A 21,109-nucleotide genomic window follows, 5' to 3' on the forward strand; every position below is an offset into this window, starting at 1 on the left:
TAACCTTCAAATTTACTTATCGTGCGAACCCGATAAGTTGAACGATGCTATTGCCAGGATCAACGCTGATGCTGACTCGGTGCTGCGGTGGTCACGGGACTGTGGCCTCGCGTTGAGTATTCCAAAGACCCAGGCGATTGTCGTGGCTTCGGACCAGAGGCACATGCCGGATTGATGGAGTTACGGTTCCATTCCAGGAGAGGGTGCGCGACCTTGGGATGACAATTACCCAAAATATGTCTTGGAAGGCTCATGTCAATCAGCTGTCATCACGGGTCCATGGCGTCCTCCATCGTCTGCGTGCCCACTCGCGACTGCTGTCCGTTGATGTTAGGCGACTGCTCGTCTTGGCGTTGGTGCAGCCGCACTTCGACTACGGCTGCATTGTCTATATAGGCCTGACGACAACACTGAAGCAAAAATTGCAACGCTTGCAAAATACCACCATACGGTTCGTCTACAATCTCCGACGTGATGCCGCTATTGCGCCCCGTCGGCGTGAACTGGGTTGGCTTACTCCATCGCAGCGGCGAAGCTACTTCTTGGGTACGACCACACATAGAGTGCTCCGGACTGCCAGGCCGACCTATCTCGCCGGCCTCCTCTCGCCTCGCGCTGCTGTAGGCTACAGCCTGCGTAGCGCGACCAGGCCGAACCTCGCCGAAAACGATTTCAACACCAGCACCTATGAGCATGGCGTTACCATCCAAGCTGCGCGACTATGGAATTCATTTCCACTTACCCTGGTGAATACCCAGTCTATCGATGTGTTCAAGACGGCCCTCAAATGTCATCTGCTCCGGTGATCTAGTGCGCATCGAGGGATTGAGCCGTGCTTGGCCTGATGTTTGTTTCAGCTGTCATCGATTGTCGTCGATTGTTATAATATTGCTTTGTATTTTACATTTTAAATCTCATGTTACTTTATTGTTGTTTACTCTTATAATTCTCATTGCTTACACTTCTGCTTTGTTGCACTTATGATGTCTTCGTTTTATTATTTTATTGTTGTATTACAGTGAATTACCTTGTATATACCCTAATTCAGCCTTACGGTGGAAACGCCTAGGCGAAATAAAATGTGTATCAATCAATCTCTCTCTCTCTCTCCTTGGTAAGTGTGAACACGCACATCTTTTCGAGCTCCTGCCTTTGAACCTATTACTGCTGCTTTTTGTGCCCTCGGGCGGCTTCTTTTGCAAGGTGTGGCCGCAAGCTCTGAGCTTAGCCACTCTTGCACTCTCAAAAAAACAGGAATTATCTGCATGGATTACCACCTTCGAGGTTAGAAAAATAATTATCATCAACCGTCGACGTCGGCGAGATCTGCGCAGATCACCTGCAGAGCTAAAGAGGGGGACCTCTCTTCAAGAAATAAGGAATAGTGCCTTTGTTTACTTTTTCTCCGCATGGCTTCTTGAGTGCTGTGTTGTTGACGTTTGACTTTGTGGTGAAAGTGACTATACAGTGTCCGAGTCGCGGCATAGAAACATTGTGTGGTTGATTTAAATTGAAGAGTCGAACGTCGCAACGGCTTGTGTGGTGCTTTGACCGTTGGCCAATGGTGTCGTGCGGACGTTGCAAAAGGATAAGAGATATTACCGGTGCTTTAGCAACTGCTTTCTGCCCCCAGTGTGGGAAATTATACCACTCCAGGTGTCTTTTACGTCTAATAGAAGACAAGCCACTTCTTTGCTGCTCCCGACTCGCCTGTTGTTGCTGGCAGGGCTGGGTCTAGCTCTCTTGCTCTGGACGCGCGTAGAGGTGTTGCTGACTCTCCAAATAATTGCGAAGAAGACGAGCCCTCCAATATAGCAAGCGCCGCTGAGCAGAAAGCCCAACACGACGCATTAATGCGCGTCATGACAACTAGATTGGACACAGTGGAAGCGCTCATCGCGACTACCAACAGGAAGATTGACGAGCACCAGTCTGCGCTGACCCTGGTGTCGTCCGAGATCAGCAACATCAAGACGATCGTTACGGCGGCGCGTCCCAGCACTGAGCTGCGCATACGGGGCATGCCCGACGCGGCGATCGAGCGCACACCTGAGGCTTTTCGAGAATTTTTTGGATCGGCGATGGACCAGCTTGGAATCCCCCAGGTACTCGATGACGTCTGCGACACGGTGGCTTTTCGAGGCCCTGCCACCGCCGCACGATGAATGCGTGGACTCGAACTGGGCCGTTTACGCGAGAAATGGAAGGGAAAGGAAAGGCAACATTGGGTGAAATAAATAAAATTTTCTTTTATTTTACTTTTAAATAATTATGCCAAATGTTTATTAAAAGAAAAGGCGCAACTGAACCGGCTTTATATTACTCGCATACACACTCTCACACACACCTTACAAATAATGTTACCGTACCAAACAAATTGGATGACTACAATCCGGCTCTGGCGAAATAGCTCTCGGCTGGGCTATGGTCTGGCTCGGGTCGAAACGGTGATTAGTTCTGGTTGATGTCGCGAACGGCGGTCTTAGACCAGAGTCTCAGCTCGTGTAGCCGGCTTTCTAACACGCGACACTACTTCACACGACGGAACTCGATACTCTCTCTTCACTGCACTACGCACTCTCGCTTCTCTCACACAATTCTCACACGGTACTCGCACGTACTCTCATTACTCACTCTTCCTCACTCCTCTCTTACTCTCTCGTGCCTAAACTCACTCGGCAGGAAAACTCACTCGTGCCTCTACTCACTCGGCACAGAACCTCACTCGAAAACTCGCTCGTGTCCTCTCGCTCGTGGTCGACACGTGAATCTGCGCTTGGCCTCCTACTCACACGCATCACGTGTTCGGCGCGGCGCGCTCTGGCGGCTTCTTTTACAACTTTATCCGGCGCGACACATGAATTGTTTTATTTCGGTCTGGCTCTTGGCGGCGGCTCGTCTGGCTTCTCTGTCAGTAGCTGCTCGGCACAATCACCGTGTCACACGTCCTCGAATTCAGAGTCTTCGGCGACGACCGGCGGCCCCGTGACGCTTCCGGCGATGCACATGCACCTACATTCTCCTTTGTAGCGACATTCAAGCAGCCGGCCTCGCGAGCCTTCGTTATGAGACGTAAACGCCACCACGGAAAACTCAAAGTCCCCGATATCATTTCGGGAGGATCAAGTGACGAGATTCGCTTCATTGAGCTGCTGCCTGGACCCGTGTTTAAGCTGTTTCAGGCTGCATGTGAGCGTGGTAGGGAACACAAATATGCATGGGTATGGACTGATGACGGGCGACTGTTCGCGCGAAAGGCGGCCAACGGAGAGCGCATCGAGATCGTCACCTGGGCCGACCTGGCCAATATTGCATGACTGCAGGCCAAGCTTCGGCACTTGCAGTCTAGCGTAAGGGAGCTTCACTCTCAACTTCGTGTGATGCAGGTCAACGCATTCTCCCTGCGCAAGCAAATGGCGGTTGTCAAGGACAAGATGCTCGAGTTGCGGGTCGATGTACTGTCTGTCTGCGAGACCTGGCTCACGCCGAATGTCGACTCGCGAGCGGTGGAGGTGCCTGGATACAAATTATTCCGTAACGACCGAGGCTTGCCCTCACCGAATCCCAACCAGGATTATGTGTTCGGTGGTGGTGTGGCTTGTTATTTGCGTAGCGATCTACCAGCCAGGATCGTCTACAGCCCTAACATTTCCTGCATCGATGAAAATGAGGTCCTGGCAATTGAATTGAAGTTCAGAGCTAAGAAATTATTGCTTACCTCCGTCTACCGCCACCCACATGGTAATTACTGCACTGAGCTATTTGACTACTACCAATCGATTTGTCAATCATTTGACCACTTTGTATTTGTTGGCGACTTCAATGCAAATATGCTCACGCAGAGTGATGAGGCCAGGAACTTGAGAGCGCTCACCGGTGAATGCTCATTGGAGTGGTCCCGTCCAAGCCGACGCATCACACCGCTTTCACCGACACTTGGATTGACCTGGCGTTCGTGGACTCCCTTTCAAGAGTCCGGAATTATACAAAGTCCTCTGCACCGTTCATCCATGGGCATGACTATTTTTGTTTTGATTATTTTGTGGGCTCATCTGCCGTGGTGCTTGAACCCCGCCTGTCGCGTAATTTCTCGAAATTCAATAAATTATTGTTCAATTGCCAATTAAGCACTCACCTCTCGACTCTCTCAGTGTCTCTTTCCCACTGTGACAACCCGGATGTACTGCGTCACGAGTTCAATTCTTCTGTGCTCGAATTGCTCGACGAGCATGCTCCCATTGGCCTGTCTCGGAAACGAAGAGCATCAGCCCCGTGGTTCCCGCCAGCACTGCGTGCGAGGTGTAATGAGCGTGATAGAATGTACAGGGACGCGAGGCGGCGGGGCAGCCGAGACCTGCTTTATCGATATCGCTGTCTGCGAAAGGAGCTTAAGCGCGATATCGAGCTCGCCAGAGAGCACTACCTGCGCGATGGCCTTGCGTCATGCTCTGATTATACACAGCGCTGGGCGTGTCTCCGACGCTTGGGCCTCGTTGATGCGCCGAATCCGTCGCCGCTTGACTACTTCCCGGCGGATGATCTCATGCGACATTATCAGTCAATCAGCGTTCGTCATCCACTGTGCCCCACTGATATCCTCGAAGCCATATTCAATGAGCCTGGTCGTGCTCTCGAGTGCGAGTTTCGGCTCATCGAGGTGACAGAGGCGCAGGTACTCAAGGCTCTGCTGCACGTGGGACATATCGCTCGCGGTAGCAGCTGCGATGGTGTGTCCTTGAGATACCTGGAGCATTCGTACACTATAATTGCGCCTTTCCTGCCGCGCATTTTTAATGCTTCTATTGCCGCTGGCAAGTATCCCACGCTCTGGAAGCGATCAACAATTGTTCCGCTCAGCAAAGTGCCCCGGCCGCTTTCGCCCGCGCAGACACGACCGATAGCCAACCTGCCCCACTTGGCCAGGGCTTGTGATAGGCTTATCACCGAGCAGATGGTCGCCTACCTGGAGGATAACCGGCTGTTGTCAACAAGGCAATCCGGATTCAGAAGGGGCTACAGCACCCAGACGGCACTGTTGAGGGTCGTCGAGGACGCCCGAAGAGCAGTCGAGGATGGGCATATGACGATCAGTGTGCTATTCGATTTCAAGTGCGCATTCGACACGCTTGATCACACTGTGCTTTTGAGGAGGCTGCATGAGTTGGGTTTCACGGCTGATGCACTGCGCTTTGCACACTCCTACCTCAGCGACCGATCTCAAGCTGTGGCTGGTCGTGATGGCCCCGCCTCCGACTTCCTGCCTTTGACGTCTGGTGTACCACAAGGATCATCTCCAGTGCCGATTTTCTTTGCTGCCTTCATCGACTCAGTCATCGGTGCGTTGCGGCACTGTGACTCGTCCTGCATGCTCTTCGCGGATGACCTGCAGATCTACCTGTCCGGCCCACCCGAGGACCTGGATCTCATTGCAGCCAGGATAAACAGCGACGTTCAGGCCGTTGCTGAGTGGGCGACACGCTGTGGCCTGTTGCTTAGCGTGCCAAAAACCCAGGCTATGATCATTGCCTCTGATCAGCGACGAATGCGCTTCCCGTACGGCCCACGTGTGCCGATTGTTTTGAGCGGTGAAGTTGTGCCATACCAGAGCAGGATCCGCAATTTGGGCCTCATGATTCAGCAGAATCTGTCTTGGGACAGCCAGATTGGTGCGGTGTCTTCTCGCGTCCACGGCGTCTTCTGGCCTCTGCGTTGGTGCTGCCGCAGTTCGATTACGCCTGCGCTGTTTTTCCGGTCCTGACAGATGAACTGGAAACTAAAATGCGCCGCCTGCTGAACACTGCCATTCGATTTGTGTTCGGCCTTCGTCGCGACGCCCGAATGCTGCCATATCAACGGACCCTAGGATGGCTCACCCCGTCCTCGAGACGAGGTTACTTCGTCGCCGTGCAGATGCATCGAGTATTGCGCCAAGAGAACCCGAGCTATTTGCGTGAGCTTTTCACTAGACGAGCGCCGACGAGTCGCGCACTGAGGAGCGCTGCGCGCGAGGTGCTGGAAGTTCCACACGCGGATAAAGAAACCTACAAGCGCGGCTTCGTCGTCTGGGGGTCGCGTNGTCTCAGTCGGACACGTCGTGCCCTGCAACTTTTCAAGGCGAAACCGAGCACATTATCAAATATGTCGATATGGCAAACCAAAAATTGGTCGATAAAATGTATGGAATTATGGATCGCCTTATGGATAAGGTTGAAAGCTTGTGTGCGTCGGTTAAAGATCTCGACCGTCGTGTTTCGGAACAGGAAGTCAAGTCATCTACTCTTTCTGAATCGCCAATAAAAAAGGATCTTGAAAATTTGAAAGTCGCCACGGCAGAGTGCTCTGAATTTATAGGCAAAATTCCTGGATTTATTGCACCTTGCTCACTGCAGACTGACCAGTGCGAAATGCTATTGTCTGGCGTGCCATCTGGCCTAGAGCTCTCCGACGACAAGGTCCTTGAAAAGACTTTTTCAACTATGGGTTTAAAACATCACGAGCGATTCATTACTGGGACTCGAAGCTGGAAACCAAGGAACCCACGCTCTGTCAAGGAACGCACTCGTGCCATCGTTTTCCAGTGCTCTTCATCGATTGTGCGCGATGGCCTTGTTGCTCAATCACATAGGCTGGCAAGAATAGGAAATAAGGATCTGTTTGATACTGGCGGTGAATCCCATCTTTCTCTGAGTCTTTTATGGCCCAAAAATGTATATCATCTGCTTCGTGAAGCCAAATCGCTATCTCGTCATCACCAGTATCCCAGCCCAATCGTCCGAAATTTGACTGTCTTCATGCGTATATCACCTCAGTCGGAGCTCATACCAATACTCATTAAAGAAGATCTAAATGCAGTGGCTTTGAAATCATGATTTTATTCACGTACCCAGTTGAGCTGAGCTGTCTTTTTCATGTATTTTTCTGCCTTCAATTATTCTCTAATATGTAATATTTCTCAATACTTGAAATTTGCTATCATTCGATCTCAAGCTTTCTATTGTTAATTTTGCTTGTAAATATTGTTACTGATCGATATGTAAATATTACCACCATTGCTCTGCAATTGACTGTATTATACTTTTGTATATTTGTTCTTATGGGCCACATGGGGTTCTACCCCNACTCTCTCTCTCTCTCTCTCTCTCTCTCTCTCTCTCTCTCTCTCTCTCTCTCTCTCTCTCTCTATCTTGGGTTACTTGTGTTTTATATGTAACATATGTTAAGTAACAGAGGTTGTTCAAAAGCAGATTAAACGACTGCTTCACTCGTATACGCTAGTACGTTTACAGAGCTCACTCTGTACGAAATATTCAGATATATGTTGGACGCTTATAAGGTTGTCATTAATATAAACTATTATAGATTCAACAGAGACAACAAAGTCGAAACACGGCCCGATGAGAGCCTCCACGCGAGCCACGCGTGATGTAAACAAGCCAGCAGCCGCCTTCCCTCTTGCGCCTAGCGGCTGCCGATCTCTACGCCGTCGGCCCCCACCACCGCTGCACAGAATTTTTTAGTTTTTTCGATATTGTCGACAATTTTGCACTGACACTTGAAAATGTTATAGTGCATATCGATGTAAAATTTCACGAGGAATCAATTGGCGTAATCCATTTTCTGTTATCTTACGTAGATCGCGAGATATAAGCGAAAAACTCCTACACCCTCGATTTTCACCCTGTTGCCGGGGTTGTAGGTAAAAAATAATTGCAGATTCAGATTCCTGAGGGTCGAAAACATAAAGTATAGTAGGTTTCATCTTGTTTGCAACCCATGTACGTTCCAACATAGTTTTTACTGGACTACACAGATTCGGATTCAGACGACCATTTTCCACAAGAAACAACAAAAATATTCCATGGGAATAATGTTTTCTACGTGGTCGCCCCTGGGATCTGGTATCAACGGAGTTTTGTCCCAGTCCGAGAATAGTTGACTGTGGCTACTCGCTCTCTGCGGAAGAGCAATAAGTCGCGGGAAATACGGGAGCAATGGTCTCCGTCTTTGCGGCTGTTGCAGCTACGACTGCCACTGTGCGCCGTAGTGCAGTGCGCACTCGCGTGTGTGTGTGTGTGCATATATAGCCTGCAAAATCTGCTGCAGCTATTGGCATAGTCGAGGACTTTTCACGGTGAAAAGAGCATTGTTTCTTATCTATCGATCTGATCGAGTATATACTTTATTCAGATTACAGCGCGCGGCCAGGACGGCGGTGGCGGCGGCACTGGCGGTGAATCTCTTTATGATTGGACATCGCCGACTCTCTATTGTTGGCCTCCCCCTCATGCCACTTCCTCTATATTGCCGTCTCTCACTTTATTGCGCTTTCTTCCAATCAGATATCGCCATGGAGAGACACTAATTAGGCCGGCCGAACTCTTGAGCCGCGCAGCAAAGACGAGGACGATCGAGGACGAGAGAACTTTTTGCTCCCAGTTATAATACGCATGCAAAAGTATACAAATGCTCAAAGCAAATGTAGCCTATGCTGCAAATTTATCCTCGGGTTTTCGTTTACGTAGTACCTATTTCTCTCTTTCTCTCTGTCTTGCTCTCCACACTCTCCATGTACAATCTGAGTTGAAACAGAGGTCATAAATCACACTGCTTTTCATCGCATAATTTTTACTCAATAAAAAAATTCATGATAACAAAATAAAGGCGAACTTTTCGTTAAATCCATAGGTTTCTCAGCTTTTGTTAGAAGATGCATTTGAATTGATATAAACATAAATTATTATTGCTTTCTTCGTTATTTTATCAAGCGAGTACAGGCATCACAAAAAATGTTTAAATGTGACTACTTTGAAGTAAACAATAACAAAAATAATAATCAATATAAGTCACAAGCTAAACAAGATCAATATTCATCGTACGCCGCTATAAAAGTCTATACGACGTTCACTAATTACACCCTTAGCCGATACCGCTTGCGTATGCCCACAAGCCTTTAAACAGGCGTATATAATATGAGTATGTATATTCACGGGGATATCACGCACACAAGCCTTGCGGCCGGTCCTAAGTATTACGCGCGCCCGCTCGACTATCATCTCCCTGCCTGCGTGTAACGCAGCACACGCAGCGACATTATTAAACTCTTCCTTTTTGTTCGAGCCAGTGTGCATCTCTCTCTCTCTCTCTCTCTCTCTTTCTCAAGTGCGAATCGAAAAATGCTACAATGTTGATATTCCAGGGGCAGTTCGTTGGCTCCCGAAGCGTATCGAAACGAGAGCCGCGTATACGAGCCCGGCCTATACGTTATGCGTGTGTACATGTATATATGCACGGCGCGCAAACTTTTCAAAGCGAGCAGCCCGTCGTTTGCGTCGAAAAAACGCGCACAACTGTTAAAACGTTGTATACATCTTTGTAGCGCGCGCATTAAATATTGTGTGTGTGTGTGTGTGTTTGTGTGTGTGAGACGGCAGCAACAGGACGAGCCGCGCTCTACATTTAGAGTGCGTACGTATGCATATACGTATGCGCTGTATGCGCTCGCGCGAGTATACAGCATGGATGAAGGATGGCCTGCAATGAAAATTCCTACGAGCGGCTCTCTAACTGGCTCTTTGCCATGGTCCGAGTGTTAATTAACAAGATTGATCAAGCGGTTGACGCGGAAACAGGTTTTACGTGCCACCACCGCATACTGTACTCGCCGATGTGCACGCACATATGCACATGGCACGGCGTAGCATGCATACATATAGCATACATATCCACGCGCGCTGCGGCAGTCGTCATGCAACGCACGAGGAGAGAGAGAGAGAGAAGCTTCGTTGCGCGCATTTTTCGAGAAAAAAATCCCTCTTTTGCTTTTCTCGCTGCCGTTGTTGTGCATTCGCGAGAGGGAGCGAGACAGCCGCGCGCGCGGAGAGAGAAAGAGTTAGCAACTGCAGCACGCTCTATCCTCGACTTGCTACCCTGCCCAGCGATCCGAGCACGCGCGCGGCCGCATATAATATAAGTCGCGCGCTTTCGTGCGCATACGCACATATATACCACCGTTTCGCGCTTAATGAGCAATAAGTATTAATGCGAAACTTGCAATCGAAGACGTTATTCGCGAGAGATTACTTACCCGCTCATAAATGTGGCTGGCTAGGCGCGCGCGCGCTTTACTGCCTTTGTAACTGTGCGCACTTGGCATTGCGCGCCTCGATTTGCTGCACTACGCCGTAGTCCGTACGTGTAGCAGCGACTATTTTTGTGCGGACTTTTGAAAAATTGATCGTCTCAATCTTGCATTTTTTTCTGTAAATTATAACCCCTCGCGAGATTCTTAAATCTAATTGCTCGCAACATTGTAGGGTACCGCGGTAGAAGAAATAAAATGATGCAATCAATTGCGATTAAAGCTGGCGATGCAGCTTTCTTGCGGATGATCAAATATTATTATTCCTTGGAACGAATGAAATAATGGATTTTCTGAAACTTTTGTTTAAATATTTCATGCAGTCACAAAACTATATCATAATATTTTTTAATTTTCCCCGCGACACAATTTAAAATTTGAAAATAAATTTCTATATTTTTATAACGATTTTGAAGGAACCTTTACTGATGAATTATTGTTAAAATTCATGTACTTAAAGTTAAAGTCGAAACGTATCTCTCCAAAAGGTAATTAATCAATTTTTTAGTTGAAATTACACAAAGCCTCTCTTTCTATTTTTACGTCTTGAAATCTCATAGGGTGGCAGTAAACTTGCACGAAAATGCTCCGCGACTTGTATATTCAGAGCAATTGTTTGCCAAAGTTAATCAACCTACATCAAACGAGTTGATCATCAAGCGGAATTGTTTGCTCAGCGAAGAATCTCTATCTGTCTCCCAGTCAAGTTTTGTCCTGAGCCGCACACAGCGTTGACTGAAGTCCCGCGGGTCGAGTTGGCGGCGAACGGGCCCCTGCTCGCGTGCACGCAACTCGTCGCCATCGTCTTTGTCACAACAATAATGTTAATTTGACCTCTTCCCCCCTCAAGCGGGCAAGCCCCAAAGCGTACCCTTGGCGACAATTTGCCGAGCACACAAAAAGAGTTGACAACTTGAAAGGGAAATTGAGCCTATTGACATTGCGAATCTATGCAATGAGTTCAGTTAGTATTTACGCTGTATATCCATCACAGGAGCTCAAGTAAATGAAAGAATCGTGTTTTTTTTTTATTTTAATCGGATGATAAAAGAAAGAATTAAATATTTCTATTATCGTTTCATTTAAATTTATTATTACCGAATTTCTTCAGTTCAACATTATTAGCACACAAATGTACGATAATGATTCATTACAATACATTACCTTATTGTCATCGAAATTATGAGTAAAGCGAAGAAATGATTAATTTTAATAAAGATAATGCATGAAGTTGACATTAAATGTTGAAATTAGTCGACGCAAGCAATGAATAATCAGACAATTTCGTGAAGTCAAATCAGCTGAATTTAAAATGTTTGAGCTGAAAAGGTTTGTTTTTCATTAAAAGAAATCTTCAAAAGGATCAATTACCTTTGCTTGTTAATACTTACTCATTTGCTGTGCTGCTTTATTCATCTCCATTTTACCCTCCTTTCATTGATTCAACAGACTCGAGTATTCCAGACGGTTGTTGGGAAAAAGGGAGTCGCACGATCGGCGTGTCCAATGATATCAGTAAGCTACATCTGATCGAAGCGTCGTTCATTCAATCACTAAGACTGCTTTTATTCTCTTTCTCTCGTGCTTTATTTGAACCTTACTTTGTGCAGCTCTGACCGTTTTTTCTGTTTCTTTTTTTTTTCAGAAAAATTGTTATTCTGCATGAACTTATTACTTAAGATCGTTTCTTTACATTTGAAGTGATCAAAGCTATGGAGAGTTTGTTTCATTTTTACTTCGTGGATTGAAGTTATAAATTGTGCAAAATTATACTGTTTTACTTGTAATCAAATCTATATAAATTGTATATTACATTATTAGTAATTCATTAATCTACAGTCACATGTTATTATGATCGAAATGGTCAAATGTTGAATTTTTTGCACGTAATCTCTTTTTAAACTACACGAGATTCTATACATCTCCATTAATAATGAATCGCATAACATTATGTCAAAAGATTTTAGACAAACACAATGATAACTGAACGAATTAATTAGTAATTAAAAGTATATCATTTAAATTCGAGGTAAAATTGATGACCCTAGGGTAACGCTCTTATGTCGAGCAAATATCAAACGTAAAACTCGAGATAAGATATATGTGTACACGTGCATACGCAGCGTAGTTACAGTATACTGTTGTAAACACATGTATAGACTTGTGCCTCGGAAGTAAATCTGCAGTTCTGCAGGCAATGTCTTTCTCTATACGACCCAAGGAACTTTGACTAAATCCACAAGCTCTCTCTCTCTCTCTCTCTATGCTGCTTTCTCCCTCTCTACTATCACCCTCAATAGAGAAACAGTTGAGCTTAGTTTGTAAACTAACGCTAATACGCGTGCATACACGTATACACCCACACCCACACACACACACACACACACACACACATCAACAAGGGTATGTTTGCGCGAGGCGTTTTCCGTTTGATGGCGGAAACTACGTAGCCAACTGTGACTGATTTGGCAGTTAGCGATGCGACTAATGCTTTATCTGCGCCTTGCTCGCGCGCATACTCCTTGCAGCAGCACGACGCTCATCCGCGTACCCGCGCGCGCGACGCTCCGCAACTCCGAAACGAAGTTACTTGATGAATCTGCGGTTGCTTGCGCGTATATGTATAGCCTCCAGCTGCTGCTGCAACTATTACTTTTATCTAGAAGCTTCTGCTGTTGCTACTATATATTCTATACAGGGGCTGATGCCGCTGTTATTCTTGGTTCCGCACTTTATGGAAACAAAAATGAGTCAGGAAGGCTGCTGAGGCTATTTTTTTTTTTTTTGCTTCTGTCGAGACATTCTTTTGATATTCTAAAAGCATCGAGAGTAATGTAAATTAAAAACTGGCATAAACAAGCAACTGGTTCTAAATTTCCAAGCTTTCGTAATTATATGTAAATTTTAGTTATTGTAAAAACGTGTTGTCATTTGATGACTGAAAAATTTTCGAGCAATACATCATACTTTCTCTGCATTACAATTATTAAACTTTTAACAACTTCAATAACGGCAAAACATTTTTGTTGAAGTAATTATTTAATACAGAGTGCAAAAAAAAAAATAAATTCTGTAATAGTAACATTTAGCTAAATACGACTAACCAAAAAGGGGCGTTCCGAAGGACTCATCTTTTGTGGATCTGTGTGCTTGTTTCAAAAGACGAGGGTTGACGAGGTAAAGGGTAGAGGCAAGGCAGAGGCAAAGCAAACCGCCGCGCTATCGTCCGCCCTTTAAAAGCCGTCGGTGTGATACACAAAGTAGGAGTATAATGCGCACGAGCAGAAATTTACGTTCCGACGGCGGCAGTGGCGCATTAATTCGTCGAGTGAGCCCCGAAGAACGGTATTATACAGTGAAACAGTGAGGAGATTCGATGACTCGGCTCGTTGTTTTCTCTCTTCTTAAGCAGCATAATTGTTAAGAACGTGTATACTACGCTTGGGTATCTGCGGTTGCCCTCAGCCTTAACGGCGTTCCGAATTAAAAGCTCCACTTTTCACGAGCGGAAGTAATTACTAGCTCAACCCTCAACTTTAAAAGCTCTCAAATCCGCTGTTTTCCTATCGCTCATTCTCATTTTCATTTTCACTCTCGTTCTCTCTATCTCCCGTTTCTCTTCTCCTCCCTTTGATATGGTTCAAACTAAAATAGAGCTCGCTAATCAACTTGGTATCTATGTCCTGACGTCCTTGAAATGATATTCCTTGGTCTATTTTGATCTTATTTTATTATTATTATTATCCTCTTAATCAAATTAAAACTATCAAGGCTCAAAATAACTAATTAAGTCAAATATTTTTATTTCATATAGAGATAAGACTTTCATAAAATTATTGAAGTTAATTGATTTATAGCAACAATTAATTCGCAATAACTTTTAAAGCGACTTCGTCCAACAGCTCCAGTGATTTCGATGCAAGATAAATATGATTATTCTTTGCGAATTACTACATTTTAATTTCTTATTTGACATACTAGATGGCGTGTACCTTTATTGGTAAATCTGCAAGTGGCACAATAAAAATAATTGTATAAGTTGAAGCATCATGGTTTAGAAACCATTAACTTTGTTGCCAATCTAAAATGATTTACTTTTAAATCCATCACTTTCTTTGCAAGTAAAAAAATCATAGATTTCCGAACAATTTATTTGAACTTATTTTTCATCATTATTCTAGCATTGTATTTTTTCAATACAATTAGAAAAATATGAAAGAATATAAATTTTCCTCGGTGGAATTGTTAACGTGCATCAACTCGTAAGTAAAGAATGATTGAAAATTTACCTTATCTATTTGTATAGCTTAACCGAAATTTTCGAACGAAAAACTTCCTTGAAAGGATTACATGAACATCGAGCGATGCAGATTCATTTGTATCTGTCGAAATATTGGAAGGCGCCAGGCGTACGTACCAACCACTCGGTACTATGTAGATGTTTAAATCAATCATACGCAAATGCTGTAAGAGAATGAGAATGAAAGAGAGAGGGAGAGAGAAAGAGGGAGAGAGAAGCGAGAGGAAGGGAATGAGAGAGTAGGGACCTATGCGTATTAATAAGCAAACACGCCACTTCAAAGGGAGATTAATAATAATGCTGCGACTACGTGAATTGCCAACTGGAAAGGCGGGGTTTTACATATAAAGAGGAGAGGAGAGGGAAACGGCAGTAGCGGAGCAGCAACAAATAGAAATGAATCGAAAGCTCATTCATGGAGTAAACATTAGCGGCGGATCCGAAGCTAATTTTGACTTTGTGTTGCGCCGAAGGATGCAATTTGTACACACCGCCGCCACAACGGCTGACAACTAATGGAAACCCGATGGATTGACTTGTCATTTCAATAAAATCACTCATGTGTGCGCGTATATAGTTCTCTATATCCAACAGTTGCATTAACTATATCCATGATCCGATATGAGACTGATTAAAAATCATTTTTTATTGATATATAGTGTAATTATTTTTAGTAGATGAAAACTATTTTTAATTTATAGTTGATGGCATAAATTTTTGACAAATGACGCATCGAATATAAAGCACATCCAATTAATATCATTTATTTAATACCAACTGAAAGGTATTATGTGAAATTCGCATGAATGTTACTTTTAATAATAAAAGTGTAAATTATGTATGAAAGAGATATATGATTCAGTTACGAATGTCTTATACAACTATATTTTCAATGGCAGTGACATCTAGTATCGACAATAAATAGCACTTTTGGATGTCAAACAATTTTTACGATTAAGTTTATTTTTATCAAAACATGTCCGGTATCTTCATTTGACATCATAGAAGTAAAATAACTTATTATGGTTACATTAAAAATTCATTGCTTATTTAATATCGTTGTTTTTTCGTGCCTTTCAATCGCTATTTTCTTTATTCGATTCCACAGCATTGGATATGGATGAATAGTCCTCGAAAAATCGGCCCTCTCCAGTTTATAAAGTTTGCAAATTTCAATCGCAACGACACTGGCGACTCGTTTAGAATCCGGCATGATTAGAGCTATTTCTCCAAAATGCGATCCATCGGTTAAATGACAGACTTCTTTTCCCGAGGACGTGTATATTGCCACTGTTCCGGTGGCTATAAAGTACATACAATTACCGGTTTGATTTGCCTTCACAATAACATCATTGACGAGAAAAATTTCCGACTTCAGTAGAGCCACAATTTTCGATAACAAAGAGATGGGTAAATTATTGAAAAATGTAACATTCTCCACCAATTTGCGGCAGGAGTGCATCCTTATTTCTTGCCGCATATGAGCGGATAAAACACTCAATATTTCAGGCTCTCGGAAAAACCTCCTCTGAAATCTGAACTCGTAATAGTCGACTAATCTCTTTCGCATTCTGCGTGGCAATTGCTTGTGATTCATATACTGCGATAAGTGAGCTATGGCCGCTTGATACTTCAGTTTCGAGGAGTTAGCTCCTTTGAAAAATTGCATTACTCGGGCAACGAGCAAACAAAATATGAGAACTCCTATGTAATAGAACGCAATAACCTGGAAGAATACCAGTCAGATTATCAGTTTTCCAAATGAAAATTCAATTGATGAAAAATAAATATTTTCTAGCCCATTGCTACCAAGTACTGATCCTCTTCGTTCTTTGGTTCGGTTTGGGCCAAAAAACCCGAATGCATGAAAGTCACGACAGCTCTCAGAAAACAGTGACCGTATTTATTGGCGTTGTTGTCATTTTCCCAAAGATTGATTGAATTGATCCACGAATCGTTATTGGGACGCTGCGGTATAGTACGCGACTTGACCAATACCGGAATAATCCAATAGAGACAGGCTTGCCAGTGCAATATTATCAATAACCAAAAGAGCGAACTCATGAAATCGTACAACGCGTGTCGTGATTCACAGTCCCTTATTAAGCCGCCGAAGTAATTTGAACAAGAACAAACGCGAAAGACAAATAGCAACGAAAAAATCTCTCTGATAACGATGCATTCCTCCCAGCAATGAATGAACATCAAATCAGTAGGAAAAGATCCAATAAAATCCAATACGAATCTTGTTTTAACGTAGTGCATCGCTATCTTTTTCCATTCCAATTCAACCACGTTTTGAGCTTTATCAAAATATCTGTTGAAAAAAACCATTGAATCATTATACTTTTTTAATGATCGTCTCGAATTATGTTTTTATGCTAACCCAGTGAAAAAATTGACCAATATATCGCAGCAACATATGAAAAGCAGAAAGTTTTTTTGAATGGTCCATGAAAAATTATCCCTGTTCATGTTAAACCCTGCTTGGTACGGAAAATTGATCATATTGTACAGAATTAATACAATAATGAAAATATTCCACCATTGCCTGTAAACATTATTTGTCTTATAATAATCAGACGCTATGATACAAAGAATAATCAAGATTCTTGGGTACCTAAATAAACTGAATGGATGAATAATGTAAACGTGATGCCGTTGGTGATATCGCTTTTCATAATCTATCGATGCGTGGCTGCGTAAGTAACGTTGGGCACTTTTACTCTGGTGCGATACTGTGAGACATCCTCGTAAACAAATTGGAGTATTTGAAAGACGATTGAGAATATCCGAAAGAAATGAGTGCTTATTTTTTTGCCCCATATTCAAGTCATTCAAAACATTGTTAATCGGTTTTTCATAGGCTCGCGAGAAGGAAGAAAGTTATAAGGTTAAGAGTAAATAGAGAACCATGCCCTATACATACTTCATCGTATTGATAATTCATGAAACATTAGATAATCAACTTGAATTATGCATGCCAGTTAATGAATGCTGAATCACATCAAATCCACCCCATTATAGTGCCTTCTTTGTAATTATTTTCTAAAAACTATTAATTTCGCACTTTTATTTTAAAAGGTTTTTAATTCAAAGTCATTGTTCATCATTTCTTGATATAATTATGAAACCTTAATTATTTCAATTAAATTTACGACTTTTTCTTATAAAAAAAATTATTGTTTATATTTATGCCAAACTTTATGAAATTGATTGTAGGATGAAACATTTTAAATTACTTTTTTGCTCTTTCAAATTATGATTTTTTCGAACGAACGATTAACATTCTTGCGCTTATAAAGTGAAAATATTCTTGGTTGATAAACTCCAGATATAATTCAATAAAAGTTGGAAAATTTTCTTATAATCAACTAGGTTTTCATTAAATATTGAGTATATTGAAGTCATAGTCATTAAATTCTAAGAGAAATATTTTTTATATTGCATTACTTGTCATCAAATCAAAAAATTGTCAAAAAATTTCAGTGTATAGTATGAAAATTTAATAAAAAAAAAAATTATATTTGTATGAAGCATAATGATTTATTGCATTCTTTAACATTAAATATGTCTGAATTGATACATATATAAAAATTCTATTATTATTAAATTTTTCAAATGTTATAATATATTTACTCATTTTAAAACAAATTATAATTATCTGTAAAAAATTATTCAGTTTGAACTCTTTCAATTCATTGAGTCTCTCTGAATTTATAAGTCAATCAATGCTGATTAATAAACCTTTACTGTACGAAAATTAGATCATTAGTTATAATAAAACAATACTAAATTTTGGTATTATCATTAATAAAAATTTGATTGTCTTCTTTAATTAATGAAAAAAATTTTTATCTCAAAAATAAAATGTTGCAAAATAAAAAGAATATTCACTTGCACATGAAATTTAAAAATACATTGTAAGTATCATTCTTCAATCAGATTGTGCTATATTTTTTTCCACTAAAAAAGATTTGTTGCTTCTATTTCATTTCAACATAGACGCAGTTCTTGCAATTTTACTTGAATTATCAAGAGTTAAGTATAATTTAACTCTCAAATCAAGCTTTTGTGGAGTTTTATGTTCTAAAGTTGCAATTGTATTGATATAACTGAATTGCATTACAAAACCAACTATTACAGTCTCAGGCATGTCACCTGAACTTTTGGTAACATCTGGCAAAACATGTAAGCGTATTATTAACTTGTTACCTCTTCTCCAAACAACTACCCTGAAAAATGTTTTAATAATAAAAATATAATTTGAAAATGACTATAATTTATACTTTAATTACGTGTTTCAATTAAAATTTGAATAATTACTTGGGATCATCTTGGAAGTTCTGAGTTTCATTAAGTTCATCATACTCAGCAGTTTCATCTTTCTGAGGTAATGTGAATGATGAATTTGGTAATAATATTTCACCATTTGGAACAACAATAATTGGTTTTACTTCTTCAATGACTGCTGTTTGACGAATTGCAGAAGGTAATAGATTTGGAGAGTCACAACCCTAAATTACATTATGAGAGTAATAAAAATGTTGAATAATCAAAAAAAAAAATAAGTACCATTTGAATCCTTTCTTTATTAATTTCTTCTACTACTCCTTGTACTTTTGTAGTTGTTACAACTGGTGTTTCCAAAGATAAAAACGTAATTTGCATTTGATGCTGAGTTGGATTAGATAGTTTTAAAAGTAGTTCACTTGACTTTCCAAATTGAAGTGGTTCATATGTAACAATACGAACTTCTGGTAGGTGATAACTATAATTATATTTATTTCATGTAAATTACTAATAATTATCAGAGTCAACAAAAAAAAGCAAAACACTTACTAAGCTGCTAATTGAATTTTAAATTTTGTTGATGTAGAACAATAATCAGGTTTACTAACATTGTGTTCACATGTCCTACATCTTTGGGATCTTTTAATTATAAATTGTTTTCTTTGAGGTCTTAATTTATCAATGGTATCAGCTTGTAGTTCTGGATGCTGCAAACGCTGATCTATTGTAGTAGCTAAGGAAATAAAATACATTATCAAAATTTTTATTTCTGAAAGTGTTTAAATTGTTTTAAACATAATTGTTATTTTTCAAGCTTTGACAATAATATATAAATTGAAAAATAATTTTTAGGTATCTCAAATTTATATAATTTTAATTTTGAAATTTAGAAAGAAAAAAATGAGTTTGATATTTTTGAACTGGTAAATTTATAATTAATCATGAAACAAGTAACTTACTTCTTGTTATATCTATTGATTTAGTAAATAAATCAGATAAAGATTCATCCACATTTTCTTCAGCTACTGAAGGGGTTGGTGTAGTGACTGTTTGATTTTGGGCTTGAGTTAGTGGAGGTCGACCAGATCGTTTCCGAGCCATAGCAGATGTAATTCCAAATTTTTCCTATACATTAAATGAAAGCAAAGTTATAAATAACAATTACTAGGCACAATTATATATTAAAAAAAATAACCAAATTTCAAATACTTTGAAAAAATACCTACAAATTGTAAAAATGAACGTTTAATGTGGAACTTTTTCCTTTCTTTTTGTTGTTTTTCAAATGAAGCTAATATTTTGTAATAATTGATAAGTGCATTAACTCTATTTGAATATGGATTTTCTTGTTCTTTCCAACTGCCCGTGGCTAAATTTAATAGAAACCAAGAATTATTGAATGTTTTAATTAAATATAAATTTCATTTATCTTACCAACAGTCTGGTCTGGAATGCCCGCATCTCTTGAACTCCATCGACAAAGCGAACAACTTAAATAATAAACCTTCTTTGTAGTTGGTTTAGATTCTTCTTCAGATTTTGATTGAGATGATACTGAGAAACTTTGTCCCAATCGAATTGATAAGGTTTGTAAGCAGCATGGGCAGTCAAAACAATTAGAGCACCTAATCAAACAATTATTTATGTTAACTTTGGTATTATTAATTAGTTTCGAAAGTTTTTATTTAAGTTATTATAATTTCTAGCAAATTGTGTTAGATTAAATTTTGTATAGTCTTTAGACATTTTTATTTTTAGGTCTGATAAATTTTTGCAAATTGTTTATCTTTGATAAAGTTAAATGAATTAAAACATTATTATATTGTGTGTAAACTGAAAATACTTACTTATTCTTCTTTAGTCTCACTTCTGAAGTTGGCAAATTTTCTAAACAATTAGGACAGTAATACGAGTCAACCTATTTGATACGAAATAAAAATTATAAATATATACACATCAATAAATTTATACTCAATTGTAATGGAATTTATAAATACATACCTCATGGCATACACAAAATCCGCATCTAATACTTAAACAATGCCTACAAAAGTAGATTTTTGAAATACTTTTTAGGGATCCACAACTGCAGGAATATTGTACATATTCAGGTTGACGTAAGTAAGCCATGATGTACTTCAGACGCGAGTAAGAATATTTTATTTCATTTACGAAAAACTGTTTAAAGGAGCAATCTTTACATTTTTGCAGCTCTCAAAAATTATTGGCAATAAGATACATGACTATATATCTACAAGGTGTTTAATATAGCTACTGTCAAAAACGTTAAGGTAGACAATAATAACAAATAACAACGTCGATCCGTCTCACAATTAAGGAATAGGAATGAAGGAACACGTTCGAAAATAATATTTGAA

At 40.8% G+C, this 21,109-nt stretch overlaps 3 protein-coding genes across 3 annotated transcripts; 1 reads left to right on the forward strand and 2 right to left on the reverse strand.

Moving 5' to 3' along the window:
• Positions 1-3,065: 3,065 nt before the first annotated feature.
• LOC111694381 lies at positions 3,066-5,758 on the forward strand. The gene is made up of 3 exons (XM_023462328.1): positions 3,066-3,311; positions 3,387-4,077; positions 4,152-5,758. The coding sequence occupies exons 1-3, from the start codon at positions 3,066-3,068 to the stop codon at positions 5,756-5,758; spliced, it is 2,544 nt and encodes an 847-aa protein (XP_023318096.1).
• A 9,719-nt stretch (positions 5,759-15,477) lies between these two features.
• On the reverse strand, positions 15,478-17,264 carry LOC106650768 (potassium/sodium hyperpolarization-activated cyclic nucleotide-gated channel 1-like). Its single transcript, XM_014368970.1, has 4 exons — positions 17,059-17,264; positions 16,825-16,989; positions 16,248-16,755; positions 15,478-16,164 (listed from the first exon to the last, which is right to left on the reverse strand). The coding sequence occupies exons 1-4, from the start codon at positions 17,262-17,264 to the stop codon at positions 15,478-15,480; spliced, it is 1,566 nt and encodes a 521-aa protein (XP_014224456.1).
• Positions 17,265-18,291: 1,027 nt separating this feature from the next.
• LOC106650846 (dynactin subunit 4) lies at positions 18,292-21,022 on the reverse strand. Its single transcript, XM_014369074.2, has 9 exons — positions 20,733-21,022; positions 20,579-20,649; positions 20,166-20,356; positions 19,958-20,100; positions 19,691-19,856; positions 19,281-19,464; positions 19,014-19,209; positions 18,765-18,955; positions 18,292-18,673 (listed from the first exon to the last, which is right to left on the reverse strand). Exons 1-9 carry the CDS (start codon positions 20,859-20,861, stop codon positions 18,430-18,432), a joined length of 1,515 nt encoding a protein of 504 aa, XP_014224560.1. The 5' UTR covers positions 20,862-21,022; the 3' UTR covers positions 18,292-18,429.
• Positions 21,023-21,109: the final 87 nt, after the last annotated feature.

Source organism: Trichogramma pretiosum, unplaced genomic scaffold (assembly GCF_000599845.2).
Source record: "Trichogramma pretiosum strain Unisexual culture from Peru unplaced genomic scaffold, Tpre_2.0 scaffold3, whole genome shotgun sequence".
Classification (NCBI taxonomy): Eukaryota; Metazoa; Arthropoda; class Insecta; order Hymenoptera; family Trichogrammatidae; genus Trichogramma; species Trichogramma pretiosum.

What these genes read in the sequence shown, in the direction of transcription:
- LOC111694381 (XM_023462328.1), top strand. Translation starts at nt 3,066, where the DNA reads ATGAGACGTAAACGCCACCACGGAAAACTCAAAGTCCCCGATATCATT. An exon ending in GGGCCGACCTGGCCAATATT is followed by an intron (nt 3,312 to 3,386) that starts GCATGACTGCAG and finishes CGTGTGATGCAG; the next exon opens with GTCAACGCATTCTCCCTGCG. An exon ending in GTGGTGCTTGAACCCCGCCT is followed by an intron (nt 4,078 to 4,151) that starts GTCGCGTAATTT and finishes CGACTCTCTCAG; the next exon opens with TGTCTCTTTCCCACTGTGAC.
- LOC106650768 (XM_014368970.1), bottom strand. Translation starts at nt 17,264, where the DNA reads ATGGGGCAAAAAAATAAGCACTCATTTCTTTCGGATATTCTCAATCGT. An exon ending in CATCCATTCAGTTTATTTAG is followed by an intron (nt 16,990 to 17,058) that starts GTACCCAAGAAT and finishes TAATGTTTACAG; the next exon opens with GCAATGGTGGAATATTTTCA. An exon ending in ACGAAGAGGATCAGTACTTG is followed by an intron (nt 16,165 to 16,247) that starts GTAGCAATGGGC and finishes GTATTCTTCCAG; the next exon opens with GTTATTGCGTTCTATTACAT.
- LOC106650846 (XM_014369074.2), bottom strand. Translation starts at nt 20,861, where the DNA reads ATGGCTTACTTACGTCAACCTGAATATGTACAATATTCCTGCAGTTGT. An exon ending in ATCAATAGATATAACAAGAA is followed by an intron (nt 19,465 to 19,690) that starts GTAAGTTACTTG and finishes TTATTTCCTTAG; the next exon opens with CTACTACAATAGATCAGCGT. An exon ending in ATAAAGAAAGGATTCAAATG is followed by an intron (nt 18,956 to 19,013) that starts GTACTTATTTTT and finishes AATGTAATTTAG; the next exon opens with GGTTGTGACTCTCCAAATCT.